Source organism: Anser cygnoides, chromosome 16 (assembly GCF_040182565.1).
Source record: "Anser cygnoides isolate HZ-2024a breed goose chromosome 16, Taihu_goose_T2T_genome, whole genome shotgun sequence".
Taxonomy (NCBI): domain Eukaryota; kingdom Metazoa; phylum Chordata; class Aves; order Anseriformes; family Anatidae; genus Anser; species Anser cygnoides.
This window is the reverse complement of record NC_089888.1, coordinates 15,666,439-15,691,230: the sequence shown is the minus strand read 5'-3', so window position 1 is coordinate 15,691,230 and position 24,792 is coordinate 15,666,439. Positions and strand designations below refer to the sequence as shown.

At 45.3% G+C, this 24,792-nt stretch overlaps 1 protein-coding gene across 1 annotated transcript; it reads left to right on the top strand.

Moving 5' to 3' along the window:
- Positions 1-703: 703 nt before the first annotated feature.
- On the top strand, positions 704-24,651 carry PIGU (phosphatidylinositol glycan anchor biosynthesis class U). Its single transcript, XM_048048945.2, has 12 exons — positions 704-931; positions 5,174-5,238; positions 6,507-6,566; positions 7,537-7,599; positions 8,945-9,054; positions 10,728-10,828; positions 12,507-12,604; positions 14,873-15,027; positions 15,492-15,635; positions 17,780-17,904; positions 19,860-20,002; positions 22,879-24,651. The coding sequence occupies exons 1-12, from the start codon at positions 802-804 to the stop codon at positions 22,990-22,992; spliced, it is 1,308 nt and encodes a 435-aa protein (XP_047904902.1). The 5' UTR covers positions 704-801; the 3' UTR covers positions 22,993-24,651.
- The last annotated feature ends 141 nt before the right edge of the window (positions 24,652-24,792 follow it).

Genomic DNA, 24,792 nt, shown 5'->3' with positions numbered 1-24,792 from the left:
AGATTTATTGTCCTGTTGCAGGGGACAGGACTACATTGGAGGAGCCCCCTGAAAAGGCAGCAGCTGAACAGATCATAGAATCATTAAGGTTGGAAAAGACCTCCAAGATCATCTGTTCCCACCATCCTCCAACCACCACTCTCACCCCCTAAAACCATGTCCCTCAGCACCAGGTCCAACCTTTCCTTGAACACCCCCAGGGACGGTGACGCCACCACTTCCCTGGGCAACCCGTCCCAGTGCCTGACTGCTCTTTCTGAGAAGAAATGTCTCCTCATTTCCAACCTAAACCTCCCCTGGCACAACTTGAGGCCGTTCCCTCTGGTCCTATCGCTAGTTACCTGCGAGAAGAGGCCGACCCCCAGCTCCCCACACCTTCCTTTCAGGTACCTGTAGAGAGCAATGAGGTCTGCCCTGAGCCTCCTCTTCTCCAGACCAAACACCCCCAGCTCCCTCAGCCGCTCCTCACAGGACTTGTGCTCCAGGCCCTTCACCAGCTCCGTAGCCCTTCTCGGGAGGGGCCTTTCCCCGTGAGGTGCCGGGACGGGCCCCGCGCGGCGGCGGAGAGCAGAGCTGCCCGGAGCAGGGCGCCTCGGCGCAGCGCGGCGCCTTCGCGCTCTGACCGTTTCGCCCCACGGCGCTCGCCGTAGCTCTCAGGTGGTGTCGGGCAGCGGCGGGGCGGCGCGGCGCGAGGCCTCCCGGGACATGTAGTCCTCCCGGCCGTGCCGCCGCATTGGAGCCCGGTTCTCCGACGCCGCCCGCGAACTACAGCCGGCGGCCGGCCGGCGTCTGCCCGCGAGGATGGCGGCTCCCTTGGTGCTGGTGGTGCTGGTGGCCGTGACGCTCCGGGCCGCGCTGTACCGCTCGAGCCTCGCCGCTTTCATCTCCGAGCGGGTCGAGGTGGCGTCGCCGCTGAGCGCCTGGAAGCGAGGTGAGGCCCGGCGCCGAGGCCCCGCTCCGCCGGCGGGCAGGGCCCGGCCGCTCCCCCACCCCCGCCCCGGGGCGGCGGGGAGCTGCTGCTCGGGGCAGAGCGGCCGGGAACAGGGACGGGGGCGGCTCCCGCGGCCGCGGCGGGGCTGCTCGCGTCGTGCTGCGGCGGCACCGGCGGCGCGTGGCGGAGCGGAGCGGGCCGGGCCGGGCCGGGCCGGGCCGCCTGCGGGGACGCGCTGCGGTCGCTGGCCGCGTTCGTGTCGTGGCCCCGCGTTACGGCCCGCGGGCGGTTCGAATCGCGACCGAAGGCCGAGCTGCAAAATCACGCAGGGCTTTTCTGGGGCGTTTATCTCTAAGGCGGCTGAGGCCGTTTCGAAGCTTGGTTACTTTAACGGCGTCCCTTTGGGGAGGTAATGTCCAGATACAGTGCAGATAAAACTACCTGCAGGCTCGGGGCGGAATACAGAGGCACAGAGTAATAAATGTCAAAAGCGTGAACGCGTTTGGTGACCTAAGGCCTCTGCTTTACGCTGTGTAGCACTTCAACGTACAGCTCTCAAAAATTCCCTTGTAACAATGGCTACTTTCCAAATTTTGCCGCAGAGCATCAGGTTAGGTCTCTAGACAGTAAGGGGCACAGTACTTTCCAACCCAGACAAAAGTCTGTATGGAAAAAGTACCTTTGTGGCAGAAACAGAACCTGTTGTTCCAGCACATTGCTGAACGAAAAACCTTGTGTTGCTTCCTGCAATCTCCTGCTTCATCTCCCTGTGAACAAATGGACCTGTTCTGCATAGTTTCTTTCACTGTAAAACCTGTTCCCTTCCCAGGGAACCTTTGTGCTCAGTAAGGTGGAGATCTTGCAGAAAAACGTGTGCGGGCATTGTAGTGCAGTTCAGGCTGCACAATGTTAGGAAATCTCCAGGATAGGTACAACTTTTAGCTTTGCTTGGGAATTCTTTTCTGTTCTGTTCAGGCTCTAGCTGAATCAGTTGAATGTTTTTAAGTCTATGGGACCTGAGGGATTCTCCCCAGAGTACTGAGGGAGTTAGCAGATGTTAGAGCCTTTCAGCAATTTACCAAAGGTGGTGGGAGTCTGGGGGCGTCCCTGCTGACTGGCAGATGGCCAACGTTATACCCAGTGACAAGAAGGGCAGGAGGGAAGACCCAGGAAGCAACAGACCTCAGTCTAACCTGAGACCCTGGGAAAGTTGTGGAGAAGATCATCCTGGGGGATATTGAAAAGCACTTAAAGAACAAAGCTGTTATCAGGCACGGTCAAGAGGGGGTCATCAAAGGAAAGTCCTGTCTTAGTAATTTGGTCTCCTTCTATGTTGGTTTGAGACCATCTAAGGAACCTGCAGGTGCACAAGTGGGCCCATGGGACCTGATGAGATGCTTCTGTGCATCCTGAGGGAACTAGCAGGTGAAGTTGCTAAGCCACTGGCCATCGTATTTGAGACATGTCAGTCTGGTGAAGTTCCCGCTGACTGGAAGAAGGAAAACATAACCCCCCAGATGTTGCCAGTCAAATCCGGTGGCCTTCTACCACGGGGTAACAGCCTTGGTGGATCAGCAGGCCTGAGAGGTGGGTCTGTGCGAACCTGGTGGAGTTCAACAAGGCCAAGTGCAAGGTCCTGTATCTGGGCTGGGGCAATCCCAAGCACCAATACAGGCTGGGCAGAGAATGGATTGAGAGCAGCCATGAGGAGAGGGACCTGGGGGTGTTGGTTGATGGGAAGCTCAACATGAGCTGGCAAGGTGCGCTTGCAGCCCAGAAAGCCAACTGTATGCTGGGCTGCATCGGAAGCAGCGTGGCCAGCAGGGCGAGGGGAGGGGATTCTCCCCCTCTGCTCTGAGACCTCACCTGGAGCCTGCATTCAGCTCTGGGGCCTCCAGTACAAGAAGGACATGGAAGTATTAGTACGAGTCCGGAGGAGGGCCACAAAGATGATCAAGGGGCTGGAGCACCTCTCCTACGAAGACAGGCTGAGGGAGGTGGGGTTGTTCAGCCTGGAGAAGAGAAGGCTCCGGGGAGACCTCACAGCAGCCTGCCAGGACCTAAAGGGGCTGCAGAAAAGCTGGGGAGGGACTCTTTGTCAGGGGTGTAGGGATAGGACAAGGGTAATGGCTTTAAACTAAAAGAGGGTAGGTTTAGATCAGATCTTTTAAGGTCCCTTCCAACCCAAACCATTCTGTGATTCTGTGATGTCACCTGCTTGGTGGATGAAGGGAAGGAGGTGGATGTGGTTTTTCTGGATTTTAGTAAGGCCTTTGATAGTGTCACAGCATCCTTCTGTCCAGCTGTGACACTGCGCTGGGTGATGAACTGTCTCGATGGTAGAGCTCACAGGGCCCTAGTGAACGGGGCTGCATCTGGCTGGGGGCTGATCACCAGCGGCGTTCCCCAGGGCTCATTTCTAGGGCCAGGCCTGTTCAACATCTTTATCAGCGATCTGCCGGCAGGAGTGGGACGATCCTCAGCGAGTCTGCTGATGGCACTGAACTGGGAGGTGCTGCTGACTCCCTGCAGAGGCCTCGCAGGGGGACCTGGAGAGATGGGAGCATGGGGCAGTCAACAAAGGGAAAGGCCGGGTGCTGCCCCTGGGACGGAGCAGTGCCGGACACGGGCACAGCCTGGGAGACGCGTGGCTGGAGAGCAGCTCAGCTGGATGGGGCCTGGGGGTGCTGGGGACAGCAGCTCAGCACGAGCCAGCAGCGAGCCCTGGCAGCCAAGGGGGGAAAAAAAATATGCATTTTGGGGTGCATTAAACACAGCCCAGCCAGCCGGTCAAATGAGGCGATTGTCCCTCTGTTTTCTGTTGGTGGGGCCTCGCCTGGAATACTGTGTGCAGTTCTGGGCCCCACAGTATGAAACAGATGTTAAGGTCCTTGAGAGAGGAGGGCAACAAAGCTGGAAAAGGGGCTGGAAGGCCTGTCCTGTGAGGAGAGGCTGAGGGCACCGGGGTGGTCCAGTCTGGAGGAAAGGAGGCCAAGAGGCGACCTCGCTGCTCTCTGCGGCTTCCCGAGGAGGTGCCGGTCTCTGCCCCCTGGGGACCGATGGCAGGATGTGCGGGAAGGGCACAAAGCTGTGCCAGGGGAGGGTCAGACCGGGCATCGGGAAAATATTCTGGACTGTGAGGGTGGCCGAAGGTTGGAAGAGGCTTTCTAGCAAGGTGGTTGATGAAGTGTTCGACCCTGTCAGTGTTCAAGAGGCATTTGGGCAATGCCCTTGTTACCAGGCCTTAACTTTTGGGTAGCCCTGAAGTGCTGCTGTGCAGTGACACCGACAGGCAGCTATGTACCACACAGCTGCTCTCTCCACTCCCCTTCCTTTTGCAGGACAGGGTGGGGAAGGAGTTGGAGGGAAGGAGGAAAGGCTAAAATAAAAAAAGCTTTTGGGTTTGAGATGGGAGCAGTTTAATGACAGGAAAAAGCAAGGGCCATGCAGGAGCAAAGAGAGAGAACAATTATCCTCCACTTCCCATCAGCAAGTGATGTGCAGCCGCGCCCTGGGGAGCAGGGCCTCAGCACGCGTAGCGGAGGCTCGGGAGGACAGACGCTTTCGTAAGGAGAGCCCCCCCTTCTCCTTCCCCTGCCCCAGCTCTCGGTGCCGGGCCCGTTACCGCACGGTGCGGAACGTGCCTTGGGTGGGTCCCGGCCAGCTGCCCTGGCCACGGCCCCTGCCCAGCACTTGCCCACCCCCGGCCTGCTGGCGGTGGGGGCTGGAGGCAGCCCCGATGCTGTGCCCGCACGGGGCAAAACGCCGGTGCTGTGTCAGTGCTGTCCTGCCTATGGGCTGCCGTGGGGAAAGGGAACTCCGTCCCAGGCAGTCCCAGGACAAGCGGCCAGGCAGTTGGACTCGATCTTTGTAGGTCCCTTCCAATCGAGCTGTTCTCTATGCAGTCTGAATTGTTTGTCTAGCATAAATACCACGTGTCACGCAAGAGGTGACTTAAAATCAGTAAATATCATACATGTGATTTCTATACAGCTAGTTGCAAAACATTTCAGCTATAACATTGTTAGTTGTCTGAAACAAATAGCATGATTGCATGGCAGAAATAAGAAAACAATTCTAGCTCCTGGTTGGTTTTGTGAGATTTTGTGTCACCCATTCAGATAGTGATTCCGTGTGGGATACTCATGAGTGTAGGTGTTTTAAAAACTGTATTTTTATTGTCACGAGGTTTTTCTCTGCCAGCGTCACAGGATTCTCATGCAGTGTTTTTTTATGTTTCAGTGGTCGAAGGATTAGCTCTGTTGGATTTAGGGGTCTCACCATATTCTGGAGCTATTTTTCATGAGGTTGGTATGCGTGCTTCATTTTAAACATGATATTCCAGTGGTTCATTTGTTAGCCTTACTGCTTGTGGATTGGCAAAGGTTGGGGATCTGTTTCATCCCAAAGACTTCAGAAATTTTGGAGTTGTGCAGTTGTCTGTGCAATAGTTGTACCTAGTGCCTAGCAGGATCAGGAGATGCAGTTCATCACAGAAGAACTAGTTGCTAAGCAGCTGATAGCCACTGCAATATTTGTGGTGTGTAAGGAGAATCTGAGAAGTAAAATCTGTTGTTCACATCCAGATTTTCTGTGAGCAGAGGCAGGAGCAGGGAGAGACAGCGCCACTGGCAGTTTGAACACAATTTTGCTGAATAGCAGCATCTTGGGTTTCTGTATTTACAGAAATATTAACTTTAGTACAAGCAGACAGTATGTTTATTCCTCATTTTGGAAAGCACATTGTTCTTCCGAGCACCTGTGGGGTTTTGTGCCCTTGAATGGTCTTACTGATATGAAGGTACAGTCGCGCACAGTGTCACCCAGGTGTGAGTCTCATACCTCGTGTATCTCTGAAAACTTGTTTCAGTAAATTCTGCTTGAAACAAATTCTCACAGACTGAAGTATTTTCACGTGCTTATTTATATCATCACGTTATTTTAAAACTATTTTAAAATAAATATATTTTCTCACAGTGAAGACTGAATTTACACCATGTAAATGTAATACCTCCAGATTAAGCTTTTCTGTCAAAGGAATAGTTTGAAACCTGCTCTTCCTCTTACCCTGGAAGGGAAGAGCTGTGGGGAGTATGAGGATAGATAGTAGGACTGTAGTCCTACTGCTTCAAGTTTTTACATGCTTTCTTTTTACTTTATAAAAGACTCGCCCAAACAATGAAACCATCTGTGCAGGAAATACTTTCAAAATACATGCAAACAACCTGAAAATAAAGAGATTCTCTAGGAAAAAAAAAATATATTCTAAAGCTATTCTTTATATATTTCTATTGTAACTCTACCACCATACTAGTAGAATTGAAAAGGTGAAACAGAATATGACTTTCAAAGTTGATGATGTCTTTAAGAAATATATTGAGAACTTTGCAAGGAAAAAGATGAGCAAGTGTGATTTTGATTATTCACTTTACTCTGAAGTAATGGTGTTGTGGAAGAGTCTAAGGCTAATTGCCTTTTGCAGTCTCTCACAGTAAACTCCACTGAATTGCCAGTTGTTGTATCCAAATGGAGATGGACAGTATTTGACATGGGTTTCCCTTCTGCTCTCTCTTAGACCCCGCTGATAATATATCTCTTTCACTTCCTGATTGAATATGCTGAATTGGTCTTCATGGTGAGTGCTTCTGGAAAGTTCCTCTTGAAAGGCCTCATTCTGTGAAGTGCTGAGTACGACTTTCCTTTTGCTTATCCATCAGGGACCTTCAGTTGTCTCCCTGGAGTTCAAATTCCTGCTGACCTCACACTTTAATTATAAAGGCAGCTTTGTGCATACAAACCCGAGTTCACGCTTTTCCCTTGCTTTACAATTTATTTATTTATTTTTGTGAGTACTTTGTTAGATAAGTATCCTCTTGGAGGGACGGGAAGTTGACATTTGATTTCAAATTTCAAAGGTTACCTCTTGCAGGTCAGAACGTTTTGCCATCCCCCCCGCCCAGTCCCTACGCTGCCATGTTTCTCATTAAAACCCACTGCCAAACTCCAGGCTTGCAAGGAGTTACCAACCAATGGGTTAGTAATCCAAACGTCTCATGTTGCAAACTATTCTGAGAGTTCTGCATAATCCAGGGCAGAAATCACATAGCTAGCTGCACATGCCACCTGGTAGAGCCTCTCTCCCCAGCTCCCTGCTGTGGGCAGTCTCTAGTAGAGCTAGTGGTGCACTGACTATTTCGATGGCTGTACTGCTGCCTGCTGAGTTTGGGACAGCTCAAGACGCTGTCGTGCTGGACAGTTGGATTTAGCCACCTGGCACTGCCCCGGTGCTGCCCATGCTCGGATTAGACCAGCGATTCTCTCTGTTATCCTTACATACTTCTTTCCGCGAACATTTTCTTTGCCCTTAATTCCCCATTCTCTAGTTCTGTAAATGTTAGTATCTGATACGTCTCGTGGCTACGGAGGTTTGCAGTGGTGTGTGAACACTGTACAAATCACTAAGCTAGTTAGTGTTTTTAAAGCTTGTTTTTCCATGAGCTGAGTCAGATCAGAGTCCTTGCTCAGGATTGCAGTACTGACCAATATATTTTTCCCCATTCATTTATTTTACTTACACTCTATCTGTCTACGCCTTGCTTTTTTAGATAACTGATGTACTAACAGCTGTTGCCCTTTACTTGGCCATCCAGGACTACAACAAAGTTGTGGTAAGCTGACTTGCCGGTGTTGCTGACCCTCTTCTCCCAACAAGTATACATATTTTGTACCAAAGAAAATATACCAGAAGATGCAGTATCAACCAGTCCTTGTTGCTTAGCAGATTTACTCGCTTAGCAGTAAATCTGCACATACCTGGGTGATCACAAAACAAAACTGGGGACTGAATGTTGTAAACCAGCTGAGGTACTTAAAATTCTGTTGTGTCCATATTACAGTGTGAAGCAAATTAGTGTCCATAGCTATTGCACTGCACTTGAGTGATGATTGCAGCAGTGTTGATTCTTTGATCTGAAAGGAATTTAAAGAATTTGAGAAATTCTTAAGAATGCAATATCCAATAAAATGCAGACAGCTCTAGGGGCACAAGAAACAAGAGGGGTGTGAAAATTTAGAAAATGTATTGAAAACCCACCTTCAGTTGTTGCAGCAGTTTGAAGTATACAGAATTTAATTACTGAACTATGGGTTTGGCAAGACTTGGGTGATCACTTTTCTAACTTCTGCTACAATCTTCCGTATATTTTGTGGCTAGGAAATGGAATGTTTTATCCTGAACCTGGCTTCAGGATGAAACATTGCTTGTGCTTGCACCCAGCATGAGTTAATAGAGGTTCTGAAAATGTGTAAAGGAAGGAACAAACCTTCTAAGGATGCTGAGGAGATGTAAATCATTCTACTGAGCAAGATGAAAGTCCTATACCAAATATAACTTGTTCCCTTCACATTATAAACATATTTTTGGGAGTGAGTGATTCCTCCCAATTTTCTCTCTTAAGTAGCTCAAAGAACATTTTGTGTAAGCAATGCTGTGCTCTCTGCATTCCTAGATGTGTGGTGATACAGTACTAATATGAACAGGGAAGCTGCATTTTCTACATTTGTGTGGTCTGCCATCTACTTAGGCACTTGTCCTTTGTCCACTGAGGTTGAAGAAATAACACGATAGAACTGCTGATATGCAAAAATCCTGTGTGAGAGTTATTTCGCTTGTTGAGAATTTATTGCCAGCATCTCTTTCCTTTTGTCTCACCATGACATAGTTCAGTAAGTTCATAATACAGATTTCTCCCTTGTCTCCATAGGGAACATCATAAAGCAAGATATATTAAAGAGAGAGATTTGGGATCTCTAAAGGAAGTTTGACATAGAGGTATACATCTTCAAAATAATGAGGACAGTGTAGTTCTGTGACTTCATTTCTTTGGGCCTCATGTGTTGAGCAGTGAATTTACAAAGTCAACTTGTATGTGTTCTGTAGTAATGAATATCCTAAGTGATAAGGAACAGTGACTTTCCTCATCTGACAGTCTTTGGTCTTTCTCCCTTGTACAGTTCAAAAAGCAAAAGCTCCTAATAGAACTGGATAAATATGCACCAGATGTGGCTGAACTCATCCGGACACCCATGGAAATGCACTACATCCCCCTCAAGGTAGCACTATTGTGAGTATTGCTTCTTTCAGGTTGTAATAGGCTGCTTTGATTCTTCTGCTCTCCTTGGGTTTTGTCTGATTTGGGGTTTCAACATTTGCTGAAGATTTTACTTTTTTCATAAATTCTGAGTTTCCTATTATACATAAAAGTCTCCCCATCCCTGAATAATTGGTTTCAAAGTGGAAAGCATAGGCTTTTCTAAATACATGCTGCTGACAAGTAAATTTACTCAGTCCTCCTAAGAAACACTCAACAGGATGAGATCAAGAATTTGGTAGCAAGAATGTTGTGTCTCCGTAGATCACATTCCCATTTATTTTGCTAGAATGCTACTGTCATCAGAGTTGATTTAATGCCTTCCAAATATCTAGTGTGTCTTTTCAGTCAGGATAGTTTTGGAGCAGTCAGACAAAATGTTTTCTAGATACCACAGGTTGAACATCCCGGAATCGAGTATAATAATTCAAAGATATTCCAGGTTGTCTGTTTAATAATGTCATGTCTTGGTGTTCCTCTGTATATTAATCACTTTTTAATTTCAGAATGCATCAATTAAATTAAAATAAATAATATACAAACAAAATATTACAAGAAAGAATTATTTGACCTGAATAAATTATTATCTAAATTATTCTGTGTCAGGAAGAATTCTCCATCAGATAAGTTGTTATTTTTTCTTATTTTCATATGAATTTTTTAAAGTAGTAAATTCCCCATTTTGAGAAAGGTAGAGTTTTGCCTTTTGAATTTGTAAATCTGAGACTGTTTTATATTTGTATGTAACACTGGTGCATGTTACCCCAGGGAGGTTGTCATTAAATTGTACCTATCCTGCTATAGGCTGTCCATCTTTGGAAACACAGAAAAAAAGCCAGACCAGGACTCAAAGAAGTAGGAATAATGTTTATGTAAGCAGATAGTTAGAAGATCACCAGTCTTGTCTACTTAATTCTGGTGATTGATCTAGTTACTACCAAGGCTGATTGATCCATTATCTCACCTACTGTATCGATAAGCCTTTCAAACATTTTTCTGGGCTTTGAACCTAGTCGAATGAGATAATTGTAAATCTCATTTCCAAAAGGAGCAGGCATCCTTACTAATTAAAATGTGGCTGCATTCTGGAAGGTAAAGGTGTTTAGGGCTTGTTGTCTTTCCATAATTCTAATTAAAATGGGATGGATTTTCATATTTGTCAGGTTTTATGCTCAGAGCATGTTATGGTGAACCTAAGTGATTGCTCTGACATAGTAGGGGAGTGCAAAGGTGCAACTGGGTTGAGGGAAACACTCTGGTAATGTACCAGAAGGATATGTTTCCATCTTGCTATCTTCTTATTTCTGTTAATTCCTCAGAGCCAGTAAACACGAGAAGCAGAAAGCTTACTTCAGACCCAGTATTCCTAGGTCTGACTGAATAAATGCACAATGTCTCTGAAAAGCAAGGAACATTTTTGGTAGTCGTTTTCTAAGACAGAATTTGCATTTTAGACATTGTCCCATCTCCTTTTTTCCAGTGTGCTCTCTATTTGTCTGAGTTAATCTGATGATGAGAGAAACCCATAAAACATAAACAAACAAAAACAAACTTCAAATTGCATCTGGTTTTCCTTTCAAAATATTCTTAATTAGGTTACCTCTCTTGAATTGTCTGAATGTAACTTAAGCTTTGCTCTTTTTCAGCTATCTGTTAAACCCCTACACTGTGATGTCTTGTGTGGCAAAGTCCACCTGTGCCATCAACAATACTGTCATTGCATTCTTCATTTTAGCTACAATAAAAGGTAACGCAATGAAGAAAAAGCATTTATTTATGTCTTTCTATAAAGATAGAAAAGTAATGGAAATCAAATCTGCGTAGAACTTTACAAATCTGATTACTACAAATATGTGAGTCGGACGCATCAGCCCTCGAATGGAGCAATAACTTAGTTTTACTTCAAATCACAAGAGCCCAAGAGACTTTATAGTCAAGTCAAAACTTACTTTCATCTCAGTGTACCTAGGTGATTCCCTTCTAAAAACTTACTCCATTTCCTGGATGACTTCAAATAGTTTTCTGTTTATGAAGAAATCTGTCTTTGGTTAGGAGTCTGCTCTTTCTTTTGTACATGAATATCCACTTAAAATATATGCCTTGAGCTTTTATTCAAAAGCAAGCAGTTGTCGGGAACTATATGACTTTTACTTACAGTTGTAACCTGGGTTTGAAATTAGCTAATTGAGTTTTGGCTAGGCAGAAACAGTAACCAAAGGCCTATACTAGCCCAATTGAATAGACTGTGACAGAATGGCTTTCATTAATTTTGTACATTAAACCAGGTTTCTGTTTCTCTTATGAACCCCTGTGCTAAAGTCTTTTGGCATTTGTGCTAGTCACATAAGCTTCAGGAGTTCTCTGCTGGATTATATGAAATGTCAGTTTGATCTGTTATCTGGTCTCCAGCAGTGCCCAGAACCAGACATCACAAAGTAAGCTGGTATAGCTTATTGCTACTAGTATTTCCAAAAGAAAGTTTTCCTTCAATTATTAAGTAATTGAGGCAGGAGGAGGTACCATTTAAAAGCATTTGTGAAAGCAGATGTGCAGGATCCACTTATTTAAACTGATTTTTGCTGTTCGTTGATAGTGTAAGACAAATAGTTTTGTCATATACAAAATTGTAGTTGGTGTTCCCTGTGTTTTCTCCTTCACTGGGAGAGTGGCAGCCTCTAGTGTTTAAAGTCAGCAAAGAGAGAATGTCAGATTATGATTTCTGGGTACCGATTATTTTGATGTTTGCAGAATTTAACACAATAAAATAGAGAATAGGGTGGGTTGTGTCTAGGAAACTGTAATTGTAGAATGGAGAAGACTCATTGCTAGGAAACCCTATACTTTACACAGATGGAAGCAGAGAGAAGCTTACTGAGTGTTTGATGTCAGTCAATGCACACAGGCTGACAATTAGCCCAAGGCGTAATTGTCAAGTCACTGCACTCAGTTTTGGTATCTGTAAAATAGGGATAATGCTTCTTCCTTCAGCTACAGATTTTCAGTTGCTGTCTTTCACAGAGCTTTGCTGAGGACCCTCACTCATTCTGTTGACAAGGGCATCCAGCATGCTCAGTGGGACACACCAGACAGCGGTTTCACGCAGATATGAATTAAGTGAATGCATTCCCACATACAAAGAGCAGCCAACATGGTCTGTATGTAGACTGAATTACACAAATCACTTTCTGTATGTGAATTACAGGAAATAGAAACGAGTCAGTGGTTCTTTCTCGTACAAGTCATTGTCCTTTCAAAATGCAGTTAACAAAAGGCTACTCTCTCAGACACATTCTGCTACTCTTTATGTCATGTTATGATATTTGTAAACCCATCACAGAGGATTGTGCATTTCTTCCTTTTTGGACTTCCTGTCTGTAAGGTTGTATAAAATATTACTTACAAATGAACTTTTTTTCTCTTTACAGGTAGTGCCTTCCTCAGTGCTGTATTCCTGGCGTTAGCAACATACCAGTCACTCTACCCTGTCACGCTGTTTGCTCCAGCTCTACTTTACCTTCTACAGGTAAATGATTTCTAAGCATTAATATCTGTTGACTTACCGTAGCTGTGCAGGAGCAGTTCTTAGCTGTTGAGAGCGAAGTCAGGGGTAGGCCCTGAGTTGCAGAAAAAGTGACTCTCTCCTCAAGCCGTGGAGAGTTTACAGCCTTAATGGGGATGCCTTTGCCTAGGGAAAGGGGAGCAGAAAGTCATCTGCAGAACTGGTTGGTGTTTAGCTTGCCTGAAATATATTCTGTTCTTTGTGTCATGTGAATTGCAACAAGGATTTTAGACCGGGAGAGTTTCCTTTGCACTGACATGGGCCACTGAGCTCTGTTAAAATGAAGAGCTGTATGTTTGAATAACCAAACTCAGAAATTTTAAGTGTAATGGCAGAAGTCATGTACTTGTGAAAGCAGCTGGTTTCCCTTGTCCTATTTCCGTCCCCGTTAACAGGACTGTGGTTGAATTCCCACAGGGCTGACCTTGATCACTCATGGGTGCACAGCAGCTCAACAGACAGGCACTGCTCCAGGCAAAACCACCCCATCAGTAGGCTGGTAGGCACATCTGCAGGCATGGGTAGGGTTTAAAGCTGAAGCAGCCCTTTGCTAGTGTGCAGATTCATCTAACCAGTTTGCCGGCATGCTTCCCCAGTCTCCGAACTTTTGTACAGTTCAGTAAAATGACATAAAGAAGAATTATAATGTGCTGAATGAAAAATGGATTATTTGCTATTCTCACCCTGATGTAGGAGCAAGGAGAGGCTGTAACCACTAGCAGATGACTCTTACCCTATATTCACAGATCAGTTGGCGGTTATTTTTATGACAACCAACTTTTTATGACCAACCAACCAAAAAATCATTTTTATGATTTTTGTCATTCTGGAAGTCCTGCTGTTAAGCCAGTACCAGTCTTGGTTGCTTCTATCCTGTTTTTCCTCATGTTTTTTATAGTTAATCTTAACTACAGGTTCATCACAGGCTATTCTCAAATCCCTGAGATTCAACGAGAACAGAGTCAATTCTTGTCCATTCCCTTCCCCTGACCGTCTCTTACTTTTTTAAGGATTTTGATTTTCCTTACTCTTTGCAAGACAAGAACTTCTGTTGAGTCAATGTTGCTTTTCCAGTTAATGTTTAGGAACATTTATATTTTGTTTTATATGTTGTTACCATTTCAGCTAACTTTAGTCTGAGCTGTTGTTTCTTCATGGCAGTAGAAAAGTAAAAGTGTTGTGTTTGCAAACAGCAACAAGTCCTTTGATATATGAAAGCATGATTTATGACTGACTTGAAAGGGGAACAGGCTGGTGTGTGTTCTTTTACCTGGATTTGTAAATGAAGTTTCGTGTATTCTTTGTACAGAATTAAGTAGCTTTTCTCCAGTACTTTCCAATCTGTCCTGCCAAAAATCCATGGTAAATTTGCTTACATTGTTCCAGCAAGTTGTGTTAAATGCAGTATGACTGAGGAAACAGAGCATGCTTTACAGAGAGCCCATGCCGGTTAGAGTTGGCTCTCCATACATGTCTTGCCAGTGCAAACCCTAGCAGCAAGTGGAAAAGCTGACTTGAAACTGCAGAACTGTGAGCAGTTCCCAAGGTGTTTGCCCCTGTGTATATACTTGTCTTTATAAATGCAGTCAGGGAATCTTAGATCTCTTGTAGTGAGATACCAGTATGTCTTGTTATGTGATAAGGGCTTGCTGTTGACCTGTCAAGGTTATGTGGCAGCGGCAGGACTGCAGCAGTTGTCTTTGTCTGAAGAGGCAACCATTGAAATGGCTCTGTTGTGTTTAGAAACCCTCCTCGTTCCCTGAGTTCAGCAGAATATGAGTGCCAGTCCATATGGCAGGGAGCTGGCATCACAGGGCAGTTGGTCACAAAGCATGCCTCTCAGTCACATCAGACAATGAGGGTTTGTGGAGGAGAGGGCAAGCAGCAGAACAATACTGCAAACACATAAACTAAATTGTAGCTGTGAGGAAGCGTGTGCGAATCTCACGTTGAACACCTGAGACTTGACTCATTTGTAGCATTACAGGCAGAAATGGCCAGCTTACCATGTTGATTTTCAAGCAGAGAAAAATATGGACAACATGTCTGACTTAATTGGAGAGAGTGAAGAACATCAAGCAGATTGTGCTTGAAAGCTGCTCTTCCCGGTGCAGCAGTTTCCAGTGTTTGATGCTTTCTTTCAACAATTTCAGATGATGTTCTGAACAATTGGACTTTCTTGTGGCTTTCCAACTGATGAGGGATATCTGCCTGCTTGTGTTTTGTTTTCAGCGTCAGTTCATACCGATAAAACCGAAAAGTAAAAGCTTCTGGCTCTACACCATGCAGTATGCAGCCTTGTACCTGTGTAGCCTGGTAGTAATCATCTGCCTCTCCTTCTTCCTCCTCAACTCCTGGGATTTTATCCCATCTGTTTACGGGTTTATGTAAGTATAAGAATTCTTACTATTTTTGTGTTGTTTCGTATGTATCACACGTGTGTCCCACTCCCTGCCCTAAGGAGTATGTGATCTGTGATTTTACTGGCAACACAAGAAAAAAAGTGTGTGTGGAGGAGCCGTGCCATTAGCCAGATGCTGTTAATAAGTAGCAGCAAGAATTAGATAAGACAGGAAATGTTTTCCACCAAGTACATTGGAAATGGATTTGTTTATTGAGCCACTGTGGTTGTAACATTTTTCTCTGAAGAAATGTCTGCTCAGGAGTGGTGTAAATCCTGCTGGGGTCACGTGAAAGGATGTTGTTTCCAGGTTTTCACCTCTTTGGTTTCTCTTCCAGAGATTTAAAATATAGGTCCTCCTTTCAATATCACATAACGATCAATTAATGTAACAGAAGCAGGGCAGTGAAAAACAGCCATTTAAAATTGTCTTTTATTTTCAAATTTCAGCCTTTCTGTTCCAGATCTGACACCCAATATTGGCCTTTTCTGGTACTTCTTTGCAGAGATGTTTGAGCACTTTAGTCTTTTCTTCGTATGCGTATTTCAGATCAATGTGTTCTTCTACACCATTCCCTTGGCAGTAAAGTTAAAGTAAGTATGTTTCTTTGCTAGTTTGTTTGTTTGTTTTTACTCCTGTAGTTGTCCAGTGGAAGTTTATAAGACTGGCATCAGAGGTCTGAATCTATGAACCTGAAAAACTGTTTTTAATAGAGCCTATCCTCATTTCCCAAAGTCTCAATCTTTTCCTCATAAATAGAGTAAAATATTATGTTTGTGCTGGAATTGAAGGGGAAAATGCCTGTTATCAAGCCATGTACCAACAGGAGTGGTGGTGCTCATTAAACCCCATCAAGAATACTGCCTCTTGTTTTCAGCTCCTCGGTACAAGAAAGATGCCAATAAGCTTGAGCAAGTCCAGTGCAGAACCTAAAAGATGGTCAGTGGTTTGAAGGCTGGAGAGAAGCTGAGGGAACAGGGCTTCTTTAGCCTGCCAAAGAAAAGTCTTAGGGGATACCTGATAGCATTTCAACACCTAAGAGGAGGCTACTGAGAAGATAGAGCCTTTTGCTGAGGTTGCTGAGGTGAGAAGGAAGTGATCATAAATTGAAAGAGGGGAAATTCCAACTGGATATAAAGAAAACAGTCATCACTTTGAGGACAGTCACAGACTGGAGCAGAGATCTATGGCTTGTCCTTGGAGGTTTTCTAGATCTGACTGGACAAAGCCCTAAGCAGTCTTGTCTGAAGTCAGTGTTGACCCTGCTTTGAGGAAAAGATTGGACTAACAGGTCTAACACCACACTAAGTCCCCTTTCTCACATGGGCTGTGACTGAGAAACCTGCTACTGCTGTACACTTGTACACTCTTGGGAAGTCCTCTTTGCCATCTTACTAACCTGCACTCAGATTTGGAGATGGAAAGATGATTTTCCTGAAAAGTATTTCTTAAGCCATGGTCAGGTTTCTGTGGAGACAGCAGTCACTCCTGCCCCTGCTGGAAACCCGTCCTGCTCTGTATGTTTTTGAAAAACTAAAAGTAGCCCGGGGTCACGGGTAGTAACCATCACTTACATGATTCTTCCTTGTGATTTCAACGTAAGAAAATGCCTCCATATCTCCTGGAATTAAGATGTTCAAAGTGCTATATGGAATTTGGGAGCCTGCATTTCCTAACAAGTTTCTGCAGTGGAGATATTTTTCAGGATATTTTCCTTCATCTTATTTCCCTTCCTGCTGCTGTCCCAAAAAGCTGCAGTGGCATTATTGTTACTGACAGCTGAGATGAAATGCAGTGGGCCCTGTTTTTGGAGGTTATTCTCACCTTAGGTACAAGTCAGTCCAGTTTCACTTTTAATTTTTAAATGTGATTTAGCACCATGGATAGAGGATAAAATCCATCTCCCCTTATGTTCAAAATATGAAAATTTGCTTCATACCTGTACTTAAAAGTTGAATCTAAAGGTCAGTCTGCCCAGAATGTTACATTCTCCATCACTCTTCATTTTCATTTCTCTGCACTACTGCAAAGCTGGTTCACTCATTCTAAAAACAAAGCTGCTCTTTAGACCCTACAATAGCAATCGCAAGCATCACCACCTCAGCTCTTTATAAAGTGCACGTCTAGAAGATGCTTCCTATGTTTTTAGTCCCTTTCTTGCATGCAATACACAGAAAACTACATGCACTATCTACCTGAACCTGGGAAGGATATTTGAACTGACAGTCCTCTGACAGTGAGGCACCTTATCACTTTGATGTTGAGAAACTATTTGAGGAACTTGATTCATTGCTTGCCACAGTGTAGTTAACTCAGCTGGAATCGTCTCCTGCATTTTTCATAGCAACTGTGATTAAGAAGAAATACCAGACCCCTGCAGTGATCTGTGCAGATCTGGGAGCTGGACTCTGCTATGAAACAGGCATGTTACATGTGTCAAAAGAGAGAGCAGAGGTTTAGGCATAAAGGTCCCTGCTCCCTGCTTGCAGAAGCCAGTATCGTCAAAAAGCAAGAACTCTTACCTGGAACTTCAAGTTCTTTATTGCCAGAAAAAATGAAAACTTGGGGACAATCCTAGCAGCTCAGTTTGTCCCATCAGAGGCTCATGTGGAGAGAATGGAGTACCAGAGCCTTTTAAAGGCTGTCCCACAGTATGTTTGTGCCCTTGCTGATCTTTATTTCCAGTTTGCAGAGACCCTACTGTGTCCTCTTACCCTTTGTGTCTTTTCCCTTTTAGGGAACACCCTGTGTTCTTCATGTTTGTCCAGCTTGCAATCATTTCTATCTTCAAGTCCTATCCCACAGTGGGAGATGTTGCACTGTATATGGCCTTCCTTCCAGTCTGGAGCCACCTTTACAGATGTAAGTTCTTTGTGTTTGACTGTTTCTTCTGTGGAATGAGAAAGGGTCTGTCCAATAATTTGTCACCACTAAGCCAAACCACACTTGTGTCTGCAGGCTCTCGTGGCCTCCTTGGGCTATCTGGAAGAAAGCTTGATTTCTGGTGATACGATACAGTCTCCAACATATGTTCAGGACTAGCGTTGTAAGAGGTCGAGGAGAGAATTTTCACTTGTACATTATCTTCCCCTTCTAAGTTATTCAGAAGATTAATTTATTTTTTTTTTGTAAGAACCCTTTACAGTCCTGCACAAAAGATGTTCCTCATGTAAACTACATCCATCCTTTCAGTGTTTCACTCCCATGTAAGGGTGTGTAGAGTGCTGCTTCTGCAATTGATGAGTCCCCTAGCCTTAAAATCCCACACTTTGCAGCAGTTGTTTTGCATCTGCTTGTTTGCTTAGAGTAAAAGTAACTGAATTACTCCAAGTGTTTGTCCAGTTTTTCTTAAATGCTTCATAAAGAATCTGTATAGTCCTTTAAATCACCAGAGAACTACCTGATGATTTTCAAACTCTGACTGTGGAACTCATTACACTGAGGAGATTTTGCATGTCTGCCAGTGTAGTACTCCTGGAAGTGCTGTGTTTTTTCTTGTGTTTCTTGCCAAAGTCAGCTTAAACAAGCTGCTCTAAGCAATCCTGCTGTATTGTCCTTGGCTTTGACTGCAGTCTTCTCTACCCAGGGTCAAGTTTGTGCAGGGCAGCTAGTCTACCTGGTGTCAGGAGACAATTGGGAGTCAAGATGCCAGAGTAGTTTGCATATGTTTGGCTTTAAGCTGGTCCTCTGCAGCATCGGTAGTGGGGAGTAAGTGGGGTGTTGTCTGATGTGGAGACCATCCGCTCCATTTGTTTCAGACTAAGGAAAGCTAAGGCCAAAGCAGCTGTGATGAAATAGAGCAGGGAGCTCCAGGCTGGCCCTGAGGATGTCACAGCCATACCAGGTGACATATTTTTGAGAAATCCTAATTCAATTTAGGTGAGATGTATGTTCCAAACTTATAGAGGAAGGCAGGTATGAGCGTGAGAGGGACAATCCCATAGTGAGTGAGTAGAGCTATTGAACGAAAAGCTTAAAAAAGATGGGTGTGAATAGGTTTGGATGTGATAATAGTCATCAAATGTCAGATAGCTCCCTTCAGCAGCAGAATGATCAGAAGTCTTTTGGTTAATTTCAGGGATGTTGAGCTATAGCCAAGCACAGCTGCACAAGTGCCAGGATAAACTATACTACTACCGCCAAAGAACAGAAAACAAAACCTCTTCTGGCCGAGTAGTTCCTAGCTCTTTTGGACAAAGTTGTATTTGTTTTTTGTCCATCTGGCACATACTCATGCAGACTAAAGGATTCTTGTACCTCCCAAGGGCATATGTTTGTCATCACATTTGGCCTATAAGAATTTCTTCCGATATGGTTCCTTCATTTCCTTACCATCTTCTGAGAAAGTATGTCTTTTCCTTATGGTCCACAGATTAGCTTTTTCTCTAAGTAGTCAGCTTGACGAGGCTAGGGAATGGCATGCTCTGCTCTCTGAATCTTGATGCTGGTGCAAAGGCCCTTCTCAAAACTGCTAGCTGCTGTAGTGTAGACACCAAAAAAAAAACCAACACAAAGTCTTCAGAGGAAGAGTGGAAGCTCTTTGGAAGCACAGGACCTAGAAGGAAGGAGCTACAAATGAAGGATTCACACGCAAGCTAAGGCAGAAATGTTTGTTTTAAAGAGAAAATACAGTGAATGTCTTATAAAAGGTACCCAGGGGATTATCAAAACAAACTGCAAAAGCTTGATTGTTGCAGAGAAGTATGCTTTGGCAAGTGCCTCTCTGCCACTGCACATACCTGAAATACCATTGCTGGTTGCATGAGCATGGCTGTTCAGTAAAGCTTCATTTTAATAATTTTTTATTTCTTTTGCAGTCCTCCGGAACATCTTCATCCTGTCATGTGTGCTCATTGTCTGCTCCCTCCTGTTCCCTGTTCTGTGGCATCTATGGATTTATGCAGGAAGTGCTAACTCCAATTTTTATTATGCCATCACGTTGACTTTCAACATAGGGCAGGTTAGTAGAGCAAGGTAAACCAGGCTGCACTTTGAGGATTCCACTGGATCGGGTGTCCTGTCAGCAACAGTGAATTCTGCAGGATGTGTCTGGCCCATATAGTCCAGCATAGCAGCTTCCTGCCTCTCCTGCTCCAGCTGAAATCTGCCTAGTCCTCACCTTCTGGCACACTAGTGGGGAAAGAGTTCTTGTAGTATTTAAACTATAGCTTAACAATCCAACTCACTCTGTATGTTACACAGTCTGCTGCTTGATAGCAGAGGAAAAGCATCTCAGTATGGCAGGGTAAATAGCACATGAATCGAGAAGAGAGGGAATACAAGAGACCATGGGGCAGCAGCAGTGGGGCCATACAACAGGCAAATGAGAACTGCCCAAATGCTGGGACATGGCACCAATTTTTCTAAGCATGACACCTCAGTGAAATGTAGGGCTGTGGGCATGTGTCTGGTCTCGCTCATGCCAGGGCTTGCTCTCCCTCCTTCTCTCCAGGCTGTGCCCTTCTAGATTCATGACTTTCACTGCCCTCAGAGAAAACAGAGCTTAGCAACCCTGGAGGATGAGATCCAATGTACACAGTTGCTACAACCTTTCCTAAGGCTTTCCTTCCTCTTCTCTGCTAGTTGTTACGGTGTGTAGATAATCCCCAGGTCCTGGGACGTTTTCACATGTGGATGAGGAAACAAGGAGAACGTTCACTTCATGTTAAAGTTGCCTTGATTATCAATGCACCTCAGCCATTTACATTTACATTGCATCTCCTGAAACTAGAGGAGCAGTTTTGCCAGAGTCTGAAAAATCACCCGCTTGTATGTTCTCCAGCCCCTTGATAAATGGGGGCAAGCACCCCCTGTGGTATAAAACCCTCTGTTCTGTAAAAGCAAAAAGGGACTCCATGCAGTAAGTAGAGTTAGCATATAGATGCTATTAATAAGGACTTATAGGGAATTGTGGTTTGTTAGCTCTCTAACTATATGCCTTGCCATGGAATGAAAGGAATAGTAAAATTTAAATGACAGATAGCATTTGATCTAAGAGGATTTTATTTCCTACCTGAGAAAATCATGGAAGGTCCTGCAATGTATTATGCTCTGTGCCAATGCAGACAGAGCAAAGCTCTCCTTTCTGATTTCTTTGTGAGAAAGAACTAGCCCTCACCCCTGCCATCCCCAGTTATTTCTTTTCCCATTAAGATATCTGCAGAGTCATTTAATTAAAAATAAAATCAACCATATTGATGTAGCATGTCAAGTAGTCAGCCATAGTGTAAAGCAAAACAAGCAGACAAAGTAAGCACTGCTGTTCTCCCTCTTCCCTGGGCACCTCTACCCCTCTCTGTCTGTTTTCCTTCCAACTTTCTCCTCTGATCCCAGCAGCCTGCAGGCCTCTCCCTCAGATTTCACCCAGTCCTACATATCCTCTCTTCCTGCTGCTGAGCCTTCTTAGCAGCAGCTGTATTTGACAGTAACCCAAGCAGGCTCTGGCTGACGGACTAGCTCTCTGTCTTCCTTTGTCCCCTTAGCAATGCAGCATACTTCAGGTGAGGCTCTCCCAGGCATGAATTCCCCGGGTGCATTGTGCCAAAGTGATGTGCTAATGGCATCTGGTCATTTAGGACAGTACCTGCTAGTTTGGTTTGGGACTGTAACTGCTAGTTTGGTTTGGCACTGATGCTGTTTCCAGTGGGAAGGAAGGGTTGCACCACAAGAGGCTGGATGGCAAATGGCATTAGTGAGACAGCAGGTCACTCACTGCTACTGTGCTTACTGCAGCCCAGCCTGCCTCTGCAAAAGCAGTTTGCCCAAAGTGACTGCTTTAGAAAAAACATCCTTTGTTTGACCACTCCAGCACAGCTGGCCCTGAGACCCGCTCTTACTTTCTCACCTATGACTGTTTTTAGTCAAGGGAACAATCAGCACTATGGTGCCTCAACAAAACAGAAGAGTGGACTGAGGAAGGCAGGGACCTCGTGGTTTCCATGCCAGATTTCCATGTTCTCTGCAGCTCTTGAGGAAGGTGCATCGATTGTGATTTCACCATACAATGTGGCCGGTGGCAATACCAGCCTAAGTATGCAAGGGAGGTCCCTTGCAACACAGGATGATGCCAGCATCAGTGTCTATGGAAGCATTCTCTGAACTGGATCAGGGGAAAATCTGGGGGGTAGCCAGCTCTGTTTCCCACTTAAAGGGAGCAAGTGTGCAAACAAATACACAGGGTTGTCTGCCCCACAGAGAGGGCACTACAGCACAGCGACAGGAAGGAGATGGGAAAGTGATGAGGGTGCTTTTATCTGGTTTTGCTCCTGGACGTTGTTCTGTGAAGCCACAGCCTTGACTTTCCAGCTCTTCCCTTCACCCCTTACCCTGGTACGTATTATTAAACTGCTGAAACTTCCGTTTGCTAAGGCTGACCTGTGAAGTTTCTGCTGCTACTTGCAAGCTTCTTACCCTTTCTGACTAGAAATGGCAATTGAAAAGTACTTAATACCAGTCAGCAGCAGGGGACTTTCAGCATCTGGGTCGAGTTGCATGACAGCATTTGCATGCACAGGATTCCTGTGGATGAGGCTTAAAGGTGGTCTGTAAAGCTGTAAACAATATTTTGGTCTTTTTATGGAGCCACTGTCTCCTTAGCTGAGGTGTCTGTGGGAACACACTGGTAGCACAATAAATAGGTTGGTTTAAGTCTCCCGTAGTTTTGTACTGTAAGGCCATGGCCAAGGAGTATTCACAAGATCACAGTGCCTCATCTTGCAAAGCATGATGAGCAGCCTAGGAGCTTCTTAAGCCCCTTCAGGGTTTGTCACAAACACGTCCCCATTTATCTTTTGTTCTGAAGCATCACTGATATGTCTGAACATCTCATTTCTGCAGATCCTGCTCATCTCAGATTATTTCTATGCCTTCCTCCGGCGGGAGTACTACCTCACTCACGGACTCCATTTGACAAGACAAGATGGGACAGAGGCCATGCTTGTTTTGAAGTAAGGATTGTATCCACCAGTCCTTGGGACATGGACTACTCTAAGGAACAGTAAAGCTTGGTGTATATGGGGTGGGTGGGGAAGGTTCCCTGGATGAGGTCTGAATTTGAGGACGATACCTACTGAAAGAAAGAGCTGAGGTTCTTCTGGGAATACCTTCCACAGCAGTGGACTCAGTGCAGGCTAAAAGCTGCAAGTAGATTCTGCAATGCCTCCACCGGAGCATCTCCCTTCTTCCCTCAGCTGCGCTTTTCACCATGGCCTCAGCCATCAACTCTGGGCAGTCCATCAGGAACTGGAAAAAGTGTTTGAGCTAAAACCAGGACTGAATCTCCGGTCCAGAAAACAGTTCAGCCCATAAACTGTTTACTTCATTGTCACTGGTTCTTGGAGATGTTTGCTTCTCCTGGAAATTTCCCCTTCACTGCTTTTACCAGTAATGTTCCTGCTTGACACAAGGCAATGTCTGTGTACTTGGTGATAAGCCCTGCCTGCAGATGCCCTTTTTTGGTTCATCTGCTCTTGTGGGTTCTGGAAAAATCACATGCTCAGACACAGTGGGAGCTTGTGAAACAAATGGGTAACCAAGGATGAATGACCTGTTGGAAGGAGGACAGCTGAAGCTGCTGCCACAGGTAATAATCCTGGAGCTCAAACGGCTACTAAGAACTGGAACCGGCAGGGGGAAGCAGCAGCAGGGTACTGGGTAACTGGTCTATCCCGTTGAAGTAATACTTTCCTGTCAGGAGCTGCACAGAAACACTACTGTGGAGGTAGCCTACCACTACTCCTTATTTCTGTATGTTAACAAAGCTCGGCAATGCTGGGCTTGCACTACTCTGTTGTGATACTTTGGGGCAGCAGCCTGGACATGGAATGGGCAAGCTGCCTGCCTGGGCTAGGGACCAGGAGGTGTCAAAATCTCCTCTTTAAGGCCGCAGACCAAACTCTGAAGGAGCCTCAGACACTACTGTTGTGGAGTTGCTGGGCTCTTGGTGTTTCACAGCAGTTTAACAATATAGGATAGCCACTCCCTGGTGTTACCTGTTGCACACAGAATGATGGTATCTTGTGGCTGTGTCTGGAGGGCCCCATTAAAACACTGTCCCTTAGCTTCCTCACTGCTTCTCCCTATCTGCGTTCAGACCTCTTCACTTCAGAGCTTCTGCTGCTGCTCACCCCATGAATGTGACCCACCAAAAGGGAATACACTGGGCTCTGCTGGTTGCATGTGGCACTGAGAATCATTAATGATGCTGTTGGAAGCCTTCTCACTGGTGTTGGGACAGGAAGCAGCCACTGTGCCTCATTCATCCCAAGAAAAAATTTGAAGGGCTGGTGGTTTGTTGGCACAGAAACCAAACTGCATCTGGTACAGAGGAATTGAGAGAGCAACATGCCAAGGACCTTCCCAGGCAGTTTTATGAACAAATCTTACTTTCTTTTTTCTTTTTCTTTTCTTTTTTTTTTTTTTTTTTTTTACAATTAAAACTTTTGCCTTATTGCACTGCTATTAGCGCTTTTGCCAGGGGACGTTTCTGCGAGTCCAGCTCAGCCCACCCCGTCCTGCAGCGCTGGGCCAGGGGGATGTGCAGGCAGGGCTGCTCTCAGCTGCCGTGTGTGTGGCATGGCAAAGAGCACAATAAACCGTGCAAGTTTTAAATGACTCTTGTGTGCTCTGTGCTGAGCAAGAGGGGGGTGAGGAGCAGGATTTGTCCCCTGTCATTCAGGATGTGACCTGAGCTATGGGAGAATCCCAGGGTTGGTGTTACTGTTGTACATGGAGAGAGGAGACCAGGATGCC